This window comes from Tyto alba, unplaced genomic scaffold, assembly GCF_018691265.1.
Source record: "Tyto alba isolate M040663 unplaced genomic scaffold, T.alba_DEE_v4.0 Super-Scaffold_8, whole genome shotgun sequence".
NCBI lineage: Eukaryota > Metazoa > Chordata > Aves > Strigiformes > Tytonidae > Tyto > Tyto alba.
The window spans coordinates 434,149-453,863 of NW_024881329.1; the positions used below are offsets into that span (position 1 = coordinate 434,149).

A 19,715-nucleotide genomic window follows, 5' to 3' on the forward strand; every position below is an offset into this window, starting at 1 on the left:
TGGTACTCTTCTACCTTCTGCATAAAACCAGTACGATCCCAGAAGTATTAGCCAGCAGGCTCCAAAAATAGTTTTCTGTTTTGCATTGTGAAGAATGGCAAGGAGAAATAAAACACTGGGAATATTACTCAACCCTGATCAACTGTCTCAACAACAGGATCAAGGATAAATAAGGGAAGCCAACTCCAAAATGCCTGAAGCTAGTGCCGCCTTCTCCAGTTATTAAAATATTTAGGGCTTTTTTTTCTGTTCTTCATTTGAGAAAGCAGAATTTCCTTGTTCATTTGAGAAACTACAGCTGTCATACCTTCCCAGCAGAAATCCTACAGCTCCTACCACTCTGTGAGATTGACTCAGCAGCCAAAGCTCTCCCACTTCCAGGCAAATAACAGTTGCCTTCAACTGGAGAAATGCGTCTCTGGTGAGCTGAGGTCAACATGCCATATGTCTTAAATGATCACTGACATTCTGACATACCAGGGAAAACATTACTGCAAAAGCAGCTGGATAGTTAAACATTTAGACTGAGATGTCTTAGAGGAATCAGATTTCTAGCAAGTACCCACCATTCATTTGAGGTGGGGAGGCAGCAGAAAGGGAAGACATTCTCCTTGTTACTGCTTTACAACAACCCACCTCCTGCCACTGATTGACTAAAAGACGGTCACAAAAATGAGTAACTTTTTAAATTTGATTCATATTACTTCTAAAGCGAAAGATATGGCAGTGGCTCTTATGTTGGCTTTAAGGAATGCTCACACTGACGTTAAGAGTGAGTGCTCACACTACAGTAAGAGTTTAATTTCCACATCTCAAGTAGCATAAACCCTCTTTTCTGTAAGGGTAGATTTGCTGGAGTAAAGAAGCCATCAACATAACTGAGAATTCAGGTACCTGTTTCAATGTCAAACCTGCCAGCTATATCAGCAGGCCATTCAGAGGTAACTTGTGACATACTAAAAGTTCCTGCACTTGAGCATTTATAGCACACACTAAGTGTGTGTATATATATATATATATTTTTCAAAGCATTCATATCCTAACTTGTAAGTCAATTTACCCCAAGATAATAAAGCTGATTCTCCTTCGTTCCAGATGATGTAAGGAATTAAAAATATAAAATAACAACAACAAACACTTTAGGGTTATTAAAAGGCATCAAAAAATATCCAAAGAAGATCTTGGATGCAATCCCTGGTCCCAGGGAAACTTATGGAAGCTTTCCTGTGATCTCAGTAGGGCCAGGTTTTCAGTATCATCATGCAATGGACAAACCACATTTCAGTGTACCTTACTCAACTTACCAACTCACTTCAAGATTATGTCTAGCTTAAGAATGAGAAATTAAAACTTGAAAGCGTCTTTTAAAAATCTCACTTTTATGTATAAATGTATATAAAAGCACCAGAGAAGAGGAAACCAGAAAGAACCAAAAGTCACAGAAGAAAAAAGATATGTTAACAACCAAAGCAATATCATTATCCATGTAGGGGACCAAGCAGGCACTTGCCACTTTATTACAGCATTTTTTATATCTGTATTCAGCTGCAGTATCTAACAGGTCCAGCTCTTCAGAGGGATGTAAATACCCAAATTTCCTTTATTTCTGCTCTATACTTTCTATTCTCTCAAATCTTAAAGCAAGTCACTAGTAGGAGTAAATGTAATCTCAGACATTTATCCTTAACATATTAACCAGCTGAAATTTTTTTACACAGCCTTTAGGAAGAGACCCCTGATAGAAGTAAACTATTACTGAGCACTGCAAGTATAGCATCAAGCTCACAAAGATATCCACAGTATACGGGCATTTACTTTTTCCTAGTTCAGTAATAATACCAAGGTAAGCAGAAGCTAAGGTACTATTACTATATTGTCATTATTGCAGCCAAATTCTTTGTCTTCAGTTATTGCAGAACATTGTTTATGGTTTCATAGCCCTTGCTGGAGATGGTTGTGCTCAGACTACTTAGAATCATAGAATATCTAGAGTTGGAAAGGACCCATAAGGACCATCAAGTCCAACTCCCTGTTTCTTGCAGGACTACCTAAAACTAAACCATGTAACTAAGAGTGTTATCCAGATGCTCCTTGACTTAGACCTATACTGAGCAATGCTCAGCATATTAAAGGAACATACTTTGGTTGGCACTGCCCTTAGTTCCAGGCATCACTCTTTTGTTCATGGTTCAAAATACCAAGAGCATTTCTTTGAGTATACAGCAAACCTGGAGGTCATGGACAGAAAGTAGATATCTCATATCAATGGACATCAAGCTCTTACTGGTGTTAAAGATCAGAGCCTGGATTTAGCACCAGAATATAGGAGTAGTCTAGGTACTATGAAGGACTGTTGATGCAGTTTGCCACTAAATATTTCCCCTGCCAAATACTTGTTGAAGTTGCACCTGATGTCACATCTGTCATCTATTGTTTGCATGGCATACAAATACACATATACCTCAACCACCCATATGACTTTTTACCAAGAGGTCTCTCATCTTGCTTATAAGTACAAGAAAGGAAACAGACTCATCATCTTTCCCAGCACAAGTGGAAAGAAAACTAATCAGTGTAAAATTAAATCTCCAAGATATTTCAGTGTAAACAGCACCTACAGAAATGCACAGAGAGGTTTGAGGTTTTTTTGTGGAAGCAAGCACAGAAAGATCCCTCTTACCGGAGACTTAAGTTTAGTTGCAGAGGAATTTAAATATAACAGGTGTGTATAACACTCAGGAATGTTTCATTTATCTGCCACAGGTTGCACAGGAAACAGAGAAATCCCAGCACAGAACGAGCAGATAAAATATCGTCAAGGAACTTCCCTCATGTTAAGAGAGTAAAATATATCACGCAAAATTAAAAGGAAGACTACAGAAATGAATAGTCTCCCCTCCAAACTCCAGAGAAGACAGAGAAAACACAGATACTGTTTGCACACTTGTTGTAGGTTAACCCCAGAGGGCAGCTCAGCTCCACCCACCCGCCCGTTGCTCCCTGTAGTGGGATGGGGGAGAGGACGACAAGGATAAAAGTGAGAAAACCAGTGGTTTGAGCTAAAGACCGTTTAATATGTAAAGCAAAAGCTGTACGTGCAATCAAAGCAACATAAGGAATTAATTCACCGCTCCCCATCGGCAAGCGGGTATTCAGCCGGTTCCAGGACAGCAGGGCTCCGTCATGCATAATGGTGACTTGGGAAGTCAAACGCCATCACTCCAAATGTCCTGCCCTTCCTCCTTCTTTACCCCATCTCTTAGTGCTGAGGACAATGCTGTGTGGTCTGGAATATCACTTGGGCCAGCTGGGGTCAGCTGTCCCGGCTGTGTCCCCTCCCGACTTCTTGTGCACCCCCAGCCCGACTGCTGGCGGTCCGGGCTAAGGAGCAGAGAAGCCTTGACACTGTGCACGGGCTGTTCAGCACTAGCTAAAAAAAAACCCTGTGTTATCAACACTGTCCTGGTCACACATCCGGAACACAGCACCATACGAGCTGCTTTGAAGAAAACTAACCCCATCCCAGCCAAAACTAGTACCAGCAATTTTAGTAAAATGGATCAAAAACTAACGATGCCCAGGCCAAGTGAAAATGCTGCTGTGCAGTTGCATAACAAGTAGAGTAAAATTCTGTAGCATTTACTGAAATATTTTATCCATATACTGCAGCAAGCATTACACATTTGATGAGAAACAAAAATAAAATTGGAGAATAGTGTTTTAAATCCTGGGGTACGCAGCTTCCAGAAGCTGCATGGATCTGGACTAATTCTGACACTGTGTAGCTCTAAGTGCCCTTGCTGAAGTTAAAAAATACACAGTAAAAAAGAGCATTAGCTGAGGTCCTAGTTCATCCTACTTCTTACAGCTACACAGCCTTAGAGACAAGCTAGTAAAAACCTGGGAGAATGAGGTGGGGAGTATTGGAGCTTTCACTCAAAATGTTTTGTGGTATCAGCCATGGATGATAGGTTTTTAAATTCTGTCAAATTAATTTTAGTTCATATACAATTGACTTACCTGGTACCAAGATACCAGAAAATGATGTGCAATGAGAGTAAGATCCTTTGGGAATGCAACAGTAACAGGCAGAGCGGATTTAGGAAGTCAGTGGCTACTTACAGGGAAATATACCCACTGCTAAGAAAAAAGATGAGGCTTTTGACATTCTTCTAGAAGGCCTGGAGCAATAACTGTATGCCAGCAACACCGAATACGGCAGAAGGAAACTATGTATTTTCCAGAAACCTTAAGAGAAACAGGCTGCTGAATGCTGTTTACAGAAACCAGCTCAATCTTGGAAGGATACATACAGATAGCTGTTGTACGAGAGACTGGGATCAGGGTTTAATCACAATTAGCTGACAAGATATACAACAAACCTCTAGGCTTGCTTGAATGTGATTAAACTGAACCACATGGTCAAGCCAAAGAGTGAAGGAAAAAGCAGAGGGAGTCATCCAACACTTTGAGACTGTACCTCTGCCTAGCAGAGCAAAGCAAACCCGCTCCCCATGAAAGCAGAACAGGATGGAAAGATCATGGCTCCATTTTGCCTGGAAATACTCATATTAAGTGGTACAAAATATATCAAAGGTTCACCAGAGCTGCAGTCAGAAACAGATAAATTCATACTGTGCACCAAGGAAAGCAAGAATGAGAAGCATGAGGCAAGTGAAGCTGCTTAAAGGAGATGATATGCAGCTATTACCTGAAGACTCTGTCCTGCAAGGTAAGAAAGGTTCAAATGGTTTACTGTTGGAGACATGACACTAGCTATTAACACCTTTATCTTTCTCACAACACTTCAAACTACTACTAGCCCAACAGCAGAGCTCACTGAAACCTAGGGAGGGATCCTTAGGACAGAAGGAGAAGGAACAGCTTCCTGAAAGGAGCCCTCACAGACAAACAAAAGAGTCATGAATCCAAATAATTCTGTTCATAAAAAAGATAAACATGATCCTTAAACAAAGAAAGAAAGAAAAACCTCAGGATAGCCCTAAGTCAGCAAAATGACCGCAAGAAGGTCCCAAGCTTTTAGAATTTCCACACTTACGTTCTTCTTTCTAAACAGGCCTATTTGCCTGTTCATTGCTGATCAAACCAAACTTTGCTTCCTTGAAAATATGTACAGAACACACATAATTTTTACGTTGGTCTTAAGACTGATTATTTGCATCAGAAAACATCTAAAGCAAGAAACTGAAGATTAACTAAGGCAGGCTTACAATTTTATGACTGCATAAAGAAAGAGCTAATTAGGTAGAATTACTCATCCCTTTTAAATGACTGCATCGAAACCTTTGTTCCTTTCTCACTCATGCCATTGCTCAAGCAGGCTTAGAGACTTTCAAACAAAATAAAAGCAAATTTAAAAAACACAACCAAACAAACCAAACAAACAACCTCCATAAATCAAGAAATTCACCTGGTCTAAGAATGGAAGCTCTGTTTTGAAATAGAGAATTTCAGAGGTTAGTCATCCCTGGAGGTTATGACATACTAAGAGTTAGTACTCACTAGGCCACCCTCCACAGGCTCAGACTAAAGTTATTTGGCTCTGATGGGCATTACAAACTGTGACTTCATTATCTTCTACACAGGCAAGATTGCGTTCAGATATATATCTGAAAATGTGTATTTGGACACATCCACCAAGACAGTAGTAGTCCAACACAACTTCTTAATTCCAAAGACAACACCTTGAATGCTCACTTTACTAAGGGTACATGGTCAGGTGTAGCTGACTTACTTTCCAAACTTATAACCCCTCTGAGGGAACTTCAAACAAGTCCAGAGCATTTTCACAGACAAGAAAGGAAAACAGACTTAATATCACATGTCTGGAGGGAAGCAACACAAAACACCCACCTGAACAAAACTAGCACATATTCCCAGAGAGGAACTTATACTTGATGTCACTTGCAACATACCCATATATTTAATATCTGTTATTAGTGATAGATATCTACTACTGTAGAACTACTTTTTTTTTTTTTTCATTTACTCAGAGCTACTGTTTAGAACCAGAGAGAAAACAAGAATGAATCAACACTGAAAGCCAAAACTACACAATAATGAACTATTAACACAGACACAATACTTACGGCTTCAGCATATCAACAGTTATATGTTTAGAAAAAATGTAAAAACCCAGTTTTGAAGTTTCAATGCATACAGGTACAACCCACAGCAAAGCAAACAGTGGCACAGCCTGTCCTTGAATTCATGTTTTCTTAATTACCTAGGCCCATTACCATTCAACACTCTGTAAAGAGCTACAGAGCACTTATACCTGCACAGTACCAATATATGTATTCTTCAATATCCAAGAGACCTGAAATTGCCTAAGAGCCTCAGAGTTTTTCCATACAAGAATGTTTTCTGACAGTTATACAGTAACATTATATAACTATATTTGCACCAGTAGACTCCCCACGTGGACACAGATTTTGAGAACAGAATGCTTCTTCCTTTTGCAGACAAATCCCCAGTAGCATTTGTGTAATTCACCTAAAAGCCTGATGTCAAAGAAGCTGATATGCCCAAGTGACTTTGTGCTTTTGCATTTTGCCCAAGCCAACAAGGAACAACAGGGAGAGGTGGTCAACACTGTTGCATCCGTAGTTCCTGATACAACCTTACTACAAAAGACTCATGCAGAGAACAAAAAGTCAGTTCCTTGCAACCAATGAGTTAATTAATAAGAGGGGAAAGAGAAGCACATGAATGTTGGCATAAGGCAGACAGGACAACAAAAGATGAGGAGCTTGGGAAAGAAATAATCCATAAAACTGAACCAAAAGGCCACATTCTTATGCAAAACCAGATTTCCTGTTCCCATCCCACTTTTTTGCCCTCCTTTGACAGAATACCCTTGACAGATTGTCTGGCCTGACAATACAAAGGTGAAAGCACAGTATAAGCAGTCACTTTTGCTTGTGCTATCTGCCAAAACAGCAAAAGCGGGCTGACCTTCATTCCCACTGCCAGAAACACGATGCCAATATGAACGTCTAAAAAGGTTGTCCTGAGCATTCAGCAATGTTTTTTTAAAAGCTGTGAAAGGGAAGCTTTCCAAGGCTGGAAGGAGGAAAGAGAAAGGTCTTTCAGCAGCTGCAAGAACTACCTTATAAGCCTTTCAATTGCAGCAGGAGGAGCTAATAAAGCTGGCCCTTAAACCCTGAAGGTTCAGTGTTCAAATTCTGCTTCAAGTTCACAAATTAAAGGAATCTATTACACTTGCTTTAGTACTCAGAGGAATCAAGCCACATCAGAAAACCACTACACTCTTTGACTAGATTCATTGAAAACGCATCAGAGACAGGCAACAGAGTGCATTTTAGTCTGCTGGCAGAATGTTCTCCAAAACCTTGCCTCCTAGAGTCCTGCTGCCATCAGTGTTAATTGCCTGCTTTTGTAAGAATCATCTTAAAAAGAGGCTTCCTGATCAATGATAAAACCAAGCTTCCAAAGTATACCACTAGATTCGTTCAATTTATGGATACGAAATATGCATCTAGTTACACTTTCCAATCAAAGCTTATACTCTAGCTATTATTCTCTCCACAGCTTTCTGCTTGTAATACACAAGCCTCTCCTCTTTCTCAGTGACATGGAACAGCCACCTAGAACATTACTTTATAAGCCTCTTCACACAAAGCCCTGCCTCATTTTTTAAAATTAACTATAATGTACAAAAAAGACAAACTACATCCAGGAAGAAAAAATCCCCAGTGCAATTTTCTCTTAAGTCCTTCCCACATAGCAGCTCAAAGGGAAACAGAGGGATGACTAATCTTCAGAACCAGAAAAATGGTATTTCTAGTTTAAATCTTAATTTTTAATTTTTCTTTACAGATTATTTAATTACAAAACTAATTGAACCGGCAATTCACTGGGTTACCTCTAAATTAGTCCACAGGCACATGGACATGGCCTTGAACAATTTTTTGACACATCTGTGTGCAGAACATGTCTCGAGCATATTGCTAACTGGGGTACAACTGTAAGGCAACAACTCAGCCACCACTACTGCATCATTGACCACTACTAGACAGTGAATGAGAGGGAGCACAAGTCCACCCATGGTCCATTGTCCAAATGGAAAGATGTCCTACAATAGCTTACTTCTAATAAAATCCTTCTGCAATGGGCTGTACATACTACTTCATGCCTACAGAGAACTGGCAACACAAAATACAGTCAAAATTCTCCGATTTCTGATGCAAGGGATCACTTTAGTTCATAAAAATCACCATCTTTGGTAGCTTGGCAGAAGATTTGGGTGCAAAATTTCTGTCATCTTCATCAGGACAAGAGTGACATTTCAGTGTGTCAGGCAGTTCCTCTCAGCCTACTTCTTCAAGGCTCAACTTTTAAGCGGCAAACCCAAACCAAATTGACACTGTCACTGTAGAAAAGCCAAGATCCTACCTGATTTGCACGTCCTGCCATCGTCTTCTAGCTGCACACCAGTGGGACAGGCACAGCTGTAAAAGGGGTCTCTTGGAGACAGCAGGCACAGATGGGAGCAACCACCGTTGTTCTCTTCACATGGAGTGTGAACTTCAAGAAACCAAACAGATTTATTTTGATTTTTCTAGAACACCTAAAGCCCTTTTTTTCTCTATAAGGAATAAATTATAGACCCCAGATGACTGGCAGAAGCCTTAGTGCTAAAAGACAGAGGAACCACAAACCCCCCTCCCCAACATCTTACTGCTAGGGGCACCTAAACTGGGATGCACGCAAAAGCTGATTTTGAAAAAGCTGACAGCTCAGCAAATTCTCACTATACAGTTCTTTCAATGTTTCTAACGCTGAACACAGCTAAGAGCTTTGGCCATCTCCATTACTTTGTGGATGCTGGGTCTGCTAAGCATCATGAGAATGGAAAACAGGGCTTGGAGGATGGTGATAGGGGGAGGGGGTAGGTGACCAGTTCTATGAAAGAAAGGAGAACATAACAATTTGTACAATTCCTACATTACAGTAGTGTTGCATGTTGGAAACATCTTTTCCAACTGCAAAGCTTTCACAGCAAGACGTATCCCTGAATAACCAGGAAATCCAGAGGAGCAATATGTAAAATCAGCAATTTTTAAAATGTGGGGAAAAAAAAAAATGGCAGGGGACAGAGAACAGACACACAACAACTGCACACACCTATCTCATTTACATGGGGAAAAAAATGGCAGCAAGAGATGAAACTGTAACCATAAATTATTATGGGGAATATTGCCAGCTATTTAAAAAAAAAAAAAAATTACACTGCAAGTTGTGCAAGTTCCCTCCAAAATTAATCATAGTTTTAGTAAGCATCTGAAGTGCTTTAATATAAAACCACATTTCTGGCTAATTTGGCTGGTTTTACTTCTACTGACAGTCACAAAGAGGAAAAAAAGGGAGAGGAATGAATCCAAGCATGATCCTAATGAAGTCAATGGCATCTGAGCTACTTTCAGCATATGGTATTCCCCTATGCTCCATATTTTCTTTGTGACTGACCCAGAAATACTATGACCCAAGGCTGGGACATTCCCTGAAGAAAAAGCAATGACAAGAATTCAGCACAGACAAACTCCTATCTGGAGCCATAAGATAAACCAGAGTGCTGTGCATAACTGACAACTTCAATGAAAACTTGCATATGTTCTATCACCAAGATGATCTCCAAACTCCTTTTGATTACTTCCAAGCCTTCTTACTGACATCCTACAAGCTTTACTGCAATAACAAACGTTATCTTTAGGGAAGCATACTTTGCAGCTGGCATAAATAAAGAAGTCAATCCAAATGGCAAGGGTATGTCCCCTAGGCAAGAGATGATTTTTCCCATAGCTACTCAGTTATATCTATTTCCACACCATTGCTTTTAAGCCCCATTCTCACAATCCTAAGAAAAACCTAGACCAACCACTACATGCAATCTCATGCATATACAAAATATATATAGCCTCATCCCATTCTCAATTCTCTACACCTGCCTGCCTTTGAAGTAGCATCATAAAAAACAGAGGCACATATGTGTTTCATATAAAAGCTCAGAACTATGTCCCTTCCATACTGATACCTTTATAAACTAGTTGTTACACATTGAAGACAAACAGGATGAAATCCTGACTGGAAAAACTGCACTTAAAGGTAAAAAATGAACATTACATATTTGGTGGTGATTTTACTTATTTAGAGAAAAAAAAAAAAAAAAAAAGTAATGATATGCATTTTCTTCAGTTGTCCTTAAAATAATGGTGTTAAAGAGACTGAGTCTTTATCATTCTCATTCAGATATTCCAAATCAAAAGAGGTCGTTGAAGTACTGCACTGGATTTTGGGTTTTGTTACCGACTGGGATGATAGGCAAGCTCATCATTCAGTGGAATTTTCAGAGAAAGGTACAGGATTCGGGTACTTATACCTTTAGCAACCAATCCCCTGGCAAGTGTTCAGAGCCTTACAACTTCACACTAACCATTTTTATGATTAAAGTTTTTCCTGATAGGTAAGTAACAGTCATGCAAAAAGCAAAACCTACAGTATGGCTGCCGGTCTGGACTTAAGACCTGGATGTCCATCGGTGAGTAGAGGGCAGACAGTATTTCTCTCCTTTTCTCTCCTGTCCTTTTGTTACAGGCATGAATGGAGCGCGTTTGCCAGTCCGTCCAATACAAAGTGTCACCAGACAACGTCAGTGCAAAGGGATGGGTAAGACTACCTTCAACAACTTTTTGCCTACATGAAAGAAAGAGCAAGGATTAAGAATGTATTGATTCCACTTGTTTCCGTGCAGAAAAAAATCTGGCTTTGCAAAAACTCATATAGGAATCAACTTCTTATAACAAATTCACCGGACCAGAAGATTCACCTGGTGATAAAAGTGATAATCAGACTAATAGATGTAAAACAAGCCTTCTCCCCTTCATAGCAATAAGGACACAAATCTACTGACTTTCATAGCGACACAGTACCTGATTCAGCTCCACTGACCTCTGAAAATCCACAATGAGGTTCCTTAACAGGGCTACTGAAATATCCAAACACAACTGCCTTTTTGAGGAAACACAGGTCCGAAGAGTGCTCCTCCAGTTAAAGCATTACTTTTTTTGTCCCTCTGTGCAATATATGACATCTTTGCCCAGGACTTCAGTTGCACTCAGTCTTTTCTTCCAGCAGGAAAAGAAAGAAATGACCCAAGAGTCTCTTTAAATTACCTCTCTTGGTCAGCAGCAGAGACAAATGTTTTACAGATTATTTTTTTTTAAATGTAGAGCAAGGGTCATTTATACCTTTTCTAAGACTAAATATTTATCATTAATATAAATCAGAAATATTTCATATATTTTTCAACAAAGTCATTCAGTGACACTGCTTTTCTGGGGATGCATATATTTTCACATTGGTTATTGGCTGAACTGAAAACCACAAAACACATGACATTTCCAACATGTTTTCTAAGCTCACAGGATCCCCGAATTTATATATATGGCAAAAAATTTGTATAATTTAGATTCAGTAGTTTTGGAGACATTTACTAAGTCAGTGAAAACATATCTGACAATTCCTCAGTCAAAACAATATGAACTCAGTTTTCACAAAATTCATGCATTTTATGTATGCACAAACACAAAGGCATACACACAACTTCTAAACCAGTGTTCTGTCACAGCAAACCAGTATTCAAAATTTTTCATCATACAACTTTGAGAAAGCTGAAGCCTCAGCGATATGCTGAAGGAAAGTGAGGAACATATTTTTCTTATACCTATATTCAGATTTGCATTTAAATTGTTTCCATTGAAGAAATTAACAAAAATAATAAAAAATAAAATAAAATAAATAAAAAAACCAAACAAATAAACAAACAAACAAACAAACAAACCAAACAGCTAACATTTGGTACAGAGAGGATTCTGTTTCATGTTGAGCAGCACAGATATCATTTGCAGTGTTGGGGTGGGGGGGGAAGGGAGAGGAGAAGCAGGTGAGAATATAAAAAGTACCCCCAAAATTCTTCATAGCTATTCAGACGTGGTCAACTTTAAAACAGACTGACACATGCAAACAAGTATTTGCATATACATGTACAAACGTGGAAAAAACAAAAAAAAAAAGAAAGAAAAGAAAAGAAAAGAAAATTATTATTCTTCTGTCTGTTCTAGAGATAAAATTGAAACTGCTTTAAAATTTCTGTCCTTCAAATTAGCACTACTTTTTCATCATAAAATATGATAGAATAACTAGAAATACTGATTTCACTTTCTCTTTCCACTCTCACCCTTGATGTTGCTTTGTTACTAGTACCAGCAGTGGCTGTATTCCAGTATCCTAGCAGCTGTTTTCCATTATGTATTGCCCCTATTTCCATCATTCTTAGATACTAGGTCTCCCTTTCTCCTGTAATTACATCCTTTTAAACAGTTCTAGCCAATGTGCTTGCAAACTGAAGCTTGCTAAAATGTAACAGGCAGATTGCTCCAGTAACATTAATCCACCATGCAGAACGCCAATTTCCTTTTTACTTGAATTCTCAAGTGATTATAAGACCGCAGGGGTAGAAGCATTCGAAACTCCGTAAGATTTCTTTGTTGACAAGTCTGAGTGAAATTTATTTTGTTCTGTGCTTAAGGAACAGAGGCAACCTCCAAAGCTATCATCTAGTTTGAATCATTATTGAAGTCTACCTCGACACCAGAACCTGAGTGCCATCTTCACAGACTTCTGTTTCAACTGATCAGTGGAAGGGAAAAAAAGCATAAATAACAATTTTGTTTTAAAAGAGTTAGAGTTAAGATCAATATTCATGGTATTTTACTAATATGCATAGCATTTTAAGAAGGAATTACCATATGGTAACAACATAAAATGCACACAGCTAACGGACATCAAGCTATTACATTGGATACCACCTAAAAGTCCACGTGCAGTTAGACTCAATGCATCATGCATAGCAATATCCTGACCTCAAGTGCACATTTACACTCTCCAGCAGTTGAGTAAAATATGTAAGCAGTGTATACCAATGAGCTATTGGTTTTGTTTTGTTTTGTTTTGTTTTGTTTTATGGAAAATACGTAAATTTTTTCCGGCATACTGTTTCATTTATGGTTCAATAGAAAACTGCTTGGAAGGTGGTGGACAAGCACTAATCGATCACAAAGTAATTTGGACAGATTGCTGAAATTACTGCATTCAAAGGCTCGCTCTCTTTCAGGTAGCCTTCCTCTACCTTAAAATAAGCAAAATAAATTTTACTTTCCAATTACAACTTTAAGTTTCGACACATACATGCAAGTAAAGTTTATACAATGTGTATGTGCACGGTAACTGCAGAACCACCCTGGAAACCTTACCCTCTGCCACTTGCCCCCAAATCAGAAAAATTTATTCATGTTGTACTGTACAAAAGTCTCTCTTAAAATTTGAATTTTGAGAGAGCATTTTCTTTCTATGAACCTGCAACCAGCCTTTGAGCTACCACACCCTTCCGCACAGGCCTTTTCCCTTGTCTATACTTCTGACTCTCAGTCAGTACTTATCACTTACTACAATGCCACCATTACCTAGCTCTTACGAGTGTTTTATAAAGAATATCAATATTGTTATTCTTCTTTTACAAGTGTGAAAATCACGCACAGAATGCACCTTGGTAAAAAAACCTGAAAAACACCACGGAAAATGCAGTGGGTTTGGGGGGAGGCATGTTATTCCATTACACAGGTATGTGCAAAGTAAAACTGCTCCAACTTTTTACCAAAGCGAAAAGATTTCATAACACAGACATTTAAAATGTTACAAAATCATGAAAATTAAAATGTCATTTTAAACTATCCGAAGACCAAAGCCAGACCAGAATGCAGAGACCTGCCTCCTCGGCAGAACATTTCACTCTCAGATGACACTCACCCTTCAGGACCAACACAACATGCCCACTGAACACTGAGTAGCTGGAGTCTCAAACATCAAGGTCTGCCCTGTCTGAAGCGTCACCTCTCTGTGTCTACAAAAGCCAAAACTCAACCAACAGCACACTTGGACAGGAGCCACTAACCAAAACTTCCATTCTGTGCTTTCTATTAAGCTTTAGGAAAATCTGCTTCCTGCTTGCTTGTAGTCTGAAATAAGCTAAAGTTGCTTTATTTACAGGCATGCCACAAAGGACATCTTTAGATGGGGCCAAAGACAAGTGTGTCTCAATGTGTGACAATACTGCAAAGTCCCAGTCACTGGTTAAATGTTAGATTGCTTAGGGCCAAGGATAAGCATCTCCAACTATTTTCAAGACAAATACCAGCCCCAAAATAAAAAATGCGGCTGTACAAGCAGGCTGTAAATAGTCTATAGTGAAATATTAATACAAATAGTCTTACTTTTAAAACCAGTTTTATCGGATCTGAGGCTATTTTACTTTTTTGCAAGGCTTTAACAATTGCATTTAAAAAGAACAATAAGGTATTGGAGTTATTCTAGATTACCGAAAAAAAAAATTGCTTCAGTTCAAAATGAATGCAGGAGGTGAGAAATAACTTACACCATACTAATGACTAAAGGAAACTTACCTAAAGGAACCATCCAGATTTGCCCTATGAATGAAACTCAGTTTTGCATCAGCCCAGTAAAGTTTCTGCTCATCAAGATCTATCGTGAGTCCATTTGGCCAATAAATATCTGAATCAACAATTATTTTTCGCGTGCTGCTGTCCATTCCTGCCCGTTCTATTCTGGGTGTTTCACCCCAGTCAGTCCAATACATGTATCTGAAAAAGAAATCGGAGATGCACACAAATTAAATCACAATCCATGTTGATTAGGTTTAAGAACAGAAGGGATAGCAGCTCTTTGCAAAGCCCATAAGTGTATATACATAGAGTGGTGTATACACATAAAAGTATATCCCCAAAACTTTAACATACTCAGTAACATAAGTCAAACCACAGCTCCAGGGGGTGCCAAAAAAGTCCTTCATGGGAGCATCTCTCACAAGCATTGCCTCTGCATAATGTATTCCCATTCCCTTTCAACTACTTGATTGTCATAAGCATTTACAACTGAGCATCATCCTTGTGTGGCCAGCTATTACAAGGTAATACCCCAAATCACATTCCGAAGCAACTAATTACCTATCCAAGCAGGCAACGACCATAGTTGAACTTGCTTTTGCAAGTCTGTACACAGAAAAGAATACAATCAAGTGCCCTGGAAATTTGTTTCTGACAGTAAATAAATTATGAATTTGCACATACTTAGAATGACATTAAATTTGTGGGTGCTTTTTTTCCCCTGCCATTTATGTTCCAGTTTCCCTGTCACTTCACCCATGGGCAATTTAAGTAGCCTGAACAGAGACACTGACAGCACGCATCAATTGGAAAGGACCAGATCAAAATGTGGCAAATCACACAACATCTGCAAGAAAAGTTGAGACTGTACAACATCTGCATGAAAAGTTGAGAGAAATTGTCTGATCAGAAGATGACAGTCAGTTCCCAGCTGGCAAACATTACCAAGAGCCATATATCCAGGTTGCAAATTCAGCATGCCAGGGGTGCAAACACAACACAGCCAACCCCTTGCACAGTTCCCTCAGGCCAGTCAGAGAAACAACTTGGCCTTCCCAATGCTGATACAGGCATTTCTGGCAGGGTCTGTGTCAGGAAGCCTTTGACCTGAGTGAGCCCTCAAACAAAATGAGGTGTTTGTGCACCAGACGCACCAACACTCCAGGTTCATTGCACTTTATCAGATCAACAGCAGTGCCAGATGGGCACCAGCTGGGTAAGTGCACTGAGCCACATCTAAGCTAAGTCCTGCTATCACCAGAGCTCCGAAAAGCACGGTAAAGACACATCTATTCAGTCTTGCAGAGCCCTTGCTTGGCCACATTTTTCATAACCTGGATTATCTCAGACCCTCAGATACCCTGAAGAAGACAGCACTGACTATGCAACCATGCTAGGAACCATAAAGGAAGTAAATGAATGTGCATTGTGAACACACATGTAGGAAAAAAGTTTCACAGTTTCTTTAACGAAAGAGAATGCCATCCAGTTTGGGAATGAATTGGGGACTAATGTCCTGGGTTGAGTGAGTGGTGGAGTTTTTTGGTGGCAGGGGAGGGGGCTATCGGGGCGGCCCCCTGTGAGAAGCTTCTCGAAGCTCCCCCAGTTCCACGTCAGCTCCACTTCTGTTTGGGAAATTGAGCCCATCAGCTGCGCCTCTGCGATAACGTATTTAAGAAGGGACGTGGTGACGGGCAGTGGGACTGGTGAGGAGGAGTTGCTGCAGCTGCGTGAACACCAAGGTCAGTGGAGGAACAGAGGAAGAAAGGAGGGGGGAGGTGTGCAAGGGCAGAGACCCCCCTGTAGCCTGTGGGGAGACAGCAGGGCGGCCCCCCCTGCCACCCATGGAGACCTACGGTGGAGCAGACACTGATTTATGGCCTGTGGCTCCTGCTTGAATGATCAAGGTTCTGTGCCTGAAGAAGGCCGGGGTCTTGTGGGAAAAAGCAGCCCCGCTGCTGTAATTCAGCACTGGGAGGATTGCAGCATGTGCGGGTGTCCCACGCCGGAGCAGCTCGGGAAGGGCTGCAGCCCGTGGGAGGGAATCCAGTCGGAGAAAGTTAGTGACCCATGACGGAGCAGTGTGGGGAACGCTGCAGCCCATGGGAGGAACTCATATCGGAGAAAGTTTGGGGAGGACTGTCTTCTGTGAGAGGGGGACCACGATGGAGCAGGGGGAACAAGTTCTGGACACTCCCCTCACCGAAGAGAAGGGAAGTGGCAGCACTGCCTGCACCCCCCATTCCCTGCCCCTGCGCCCCTGGGGGAGGAGGTAGAGATATCGGGAGCAGAGCTGAGCCCGGGAAGAAGGGAGGGGTGGGGGGAAGGTGTTCTCAAGATGTGGCAACGCTTCTCACGGTCCTACTCTATTATGTGTTGTTAGTATCTGTAATAAATGTATGTTTTTTTCCTTCCCCTAACGAGTCTGCCTTTTGCTCGTGACCATAAAGGGGGATTTTTCCCCACCCCAGTCCTATCTCGAACCCCAAGCCTGGCTCTCTGTCCCTTCTCATTGCCGGAGGGGAAGGGAGAGAGAGCTGCTGCATTGTGGTTGGTCGCCAACCAGGCCTAAACCACGACAACTGCATTTGTAATTGTCATCATGTTCCTCAGCAGGATGTTCTCCCCTTCGCAACAAAAGATGCTCCTGTAAACCGCCGTAGCTCTGTAGCTGCTTCACATGCAGCTGAGGCCATCACTTCGGCCAAGCAAAAACAGGCAGCTGCACAGTTATCCTCAGCACACGCCTCAGCTCACTTGGGCTTAAAATGCTCTGATCAGCATGTACAGCCGTACTTCCAGCAGTCACAGCACCTCTTTAGACCATTCTGATCATAGCGGCATATCTAATTGTTAGCATGTTTATCCCACTGAAGAGGGGAATATAGATAAAAATACAGATAGACAGACTGATAGAAGTGACTCACTGGTATCACAATACACATACACTTGAGTGTGGGAGGGTAAAGCAAGGAGTTTTCTCATTGAAACGGTAAAATCCCCATGCAGGTGAGTCGTCTGGCTTCTGAGACAGCTCACCTCAGAGTGGCTGCCCTGGATTCGTGTCCCCAGGATACCTCGGCTCCAGCAGCCAGGGTAGAGTGACTGCTCCTGAAGAAGTGGCAGCAGTAACTGAGCAGCCCCAGTGCACAGGACAACCTATGAATGTACATTCCCACTCATTTTGGTTTTCCTTAACAAGTCAGGCTGTAATTTGTGGCAGCTCAAACTGTGTGGGGAAGTAGCTATTGACAAACAACACAAACCAGAGAAAAGCAGGCATAAAAAAAACTGTCTAAGGACCCAGCTGGTGAATCAGCCTGTGAAACAGATTCGGCCAAATACTCATTTTTGGTCAGGTCAAATCAGTTCTCTGATCCAGCTCACCTGCACTAGCTTGAAGTATTGAAAGGACACCTTGAGCCACCTCTACAGGAATGAAGATGGACAAAAGATGGACACTTGAATCAAGAAAAACCTGGCTATTAAAGGTGACTTTGGGCTATATCATATGGCTACGACAGTCCCACACTTATTCATATACTGAAATGTATAAATACAGACTAAAGAGGAGCTTAGATCAAAATAAAAAATCCCATGACAGTTATTTAAAAGCAAAAACAAAAGAGACAAAACTAGCTAAATCCAAGTAAACCTTAAAAGCAGGTTAAAATAAAAAGCATGAAAAAATAGCACCCAAATTACCCTTCAGCAAAATTCTTCTCCTCAAGCCTTCCATTAACATTGCAGCCTGCCCCGGAGCTCAATGCATTCAGATTAAGAAAAGAAAGAAAAAATAATCTGTAACTCAGAGGGCCCTCATGGCTTATCTATGATATTAAAGGAGCTTCACCTCAAGAGCCTCTCCCCCACTGCCAAAATGTGTTGCCTAATTTCATAGGTGATGTGTGTTTATCCTTGGCCACAGGACAAAAGCAGTACTTTCAACTTCACACAAAAATTTGCCACAGGAAAATTACAACCTTACATTTTAGCTCATTAGCAGGTACAGATTCAGTTTGCTCAATCCTCATCAATGCCGGTGTCACTCAAAGGCCTAAAACTACACAGTATTAGCAAAGTACCTGTACCACAAAGGAAGGCTAACAGGATGAAGATGTGTTTAGACGACATGCAGAACAATCTGAATGCAGGCAGCTTTCTTTCAAAGCACTTCTCTCCCAGCTGAACTTCTTTAATGCAACACATAAAAGATTGTCATTACCCTGTCACCACCTCGTCCCGACTGTAGGGTGTCTCTGCAGTCCCGTAAGTATCATAAAGCTGATATTCCTGGTGAACTTTTCAGAATATATCAAGTTTCTGCAGAAATCAGGCACCTACTGAAGTAATGGTTTCATTTCCCCCACGTGCTATGCAGCACCCCTGTGGTCCATCACAGGAAAGCATGCCAAGCAATGGAATGGCAAAAGCAAATCTTGTCTTCACTTAACTTCCTCCACTTTTCCAACAGGTTTCCACCCTTTCAGCAGGCAGCAGGCGCTGAATTGCCATGAATTATAGGAAATCAGCTCTGGTTTGGGGATCTCTTAACACATCAAGACCCTGAACTGACAGTTTTGATATCACTGTGAAAGATCAGCTTTTTCTGCAGCAGGAGTGGAAGGCTCTGGTATATGTAAGTGTATTTAAAGCCATGCCGCGGCCAAATGGGGCAGCTCCTTCCCTGATTCCTATCCCTGGTGCTGACATTAGCACCCCAAAAGAAAACAAACCAAAAAACTTACAGTTACCTTAGCAAATGATCAGTCTGACTGATGGTCCCACAGAAGTGGTGCTTATACAGAAGGAACAAATAGCAGCAGCCACACAGATGAAGCCACCTATGAAACTTCCCCAGAGAAAGAGGCATTACTCACCAATTTCCCCTAGATAAATCACTCACAAATTAGGGCCTTGGACTCTACAATTAGCTTGGGCAGTCCTCTTCATCGCTCTTCTCCCACCATAACATGTAGGCTGTTTTGACGTTTTTTGGTCAACACAAGGCACAACACATCATTCGACATCAAACTCTAATAGGCCATAAAATGTCATGTTTTAAATGTATGCCTGTGTGGGATTTTAAAGAATGCACAAAGTGTCAAGCTTTCCTTTTTTTTTTACCCTCCTCTATTTCGAGTGACAAAGCTA

At 40.8% G+C, this 19,715-nt stretch overlaps 1 protein-coding gene across 2 annotated transcripts in view; it reads right to left on the minus strand.

Moving 5' to 3' along the window:
- Nucleotides 1–19,715, minus strand: part of LRP5 (LDL receptor related protein 5) — a 166,401-nt gene that overhangs the window by 98,117 nt on the left and 48,569 nt on the right. For both annotated transcript variants that reach the window (XM_042785220.1, XM_042785219.1), the window contains exons 3-5: nucleotides 14,562–14,759; nucleotides 10,541–10,737; nucleotides 8,440–8,571 (exon numbers count right to left, since the gene is read on the minus strand). In XM_042785220.1, the coding sequence (XP_042641154.1) occupies nucleotides 8,440–8,571; nucleotides 10,541–10,737; nucleotides 14,562–14,759 (527 nt within the window). The remainder of the gene's footprint in view (nucleotides 1–8,439; nucleotides 8,572–10,540; nucleotides 10,738–14,561; nucleotides 14,760–19,715) is intronic.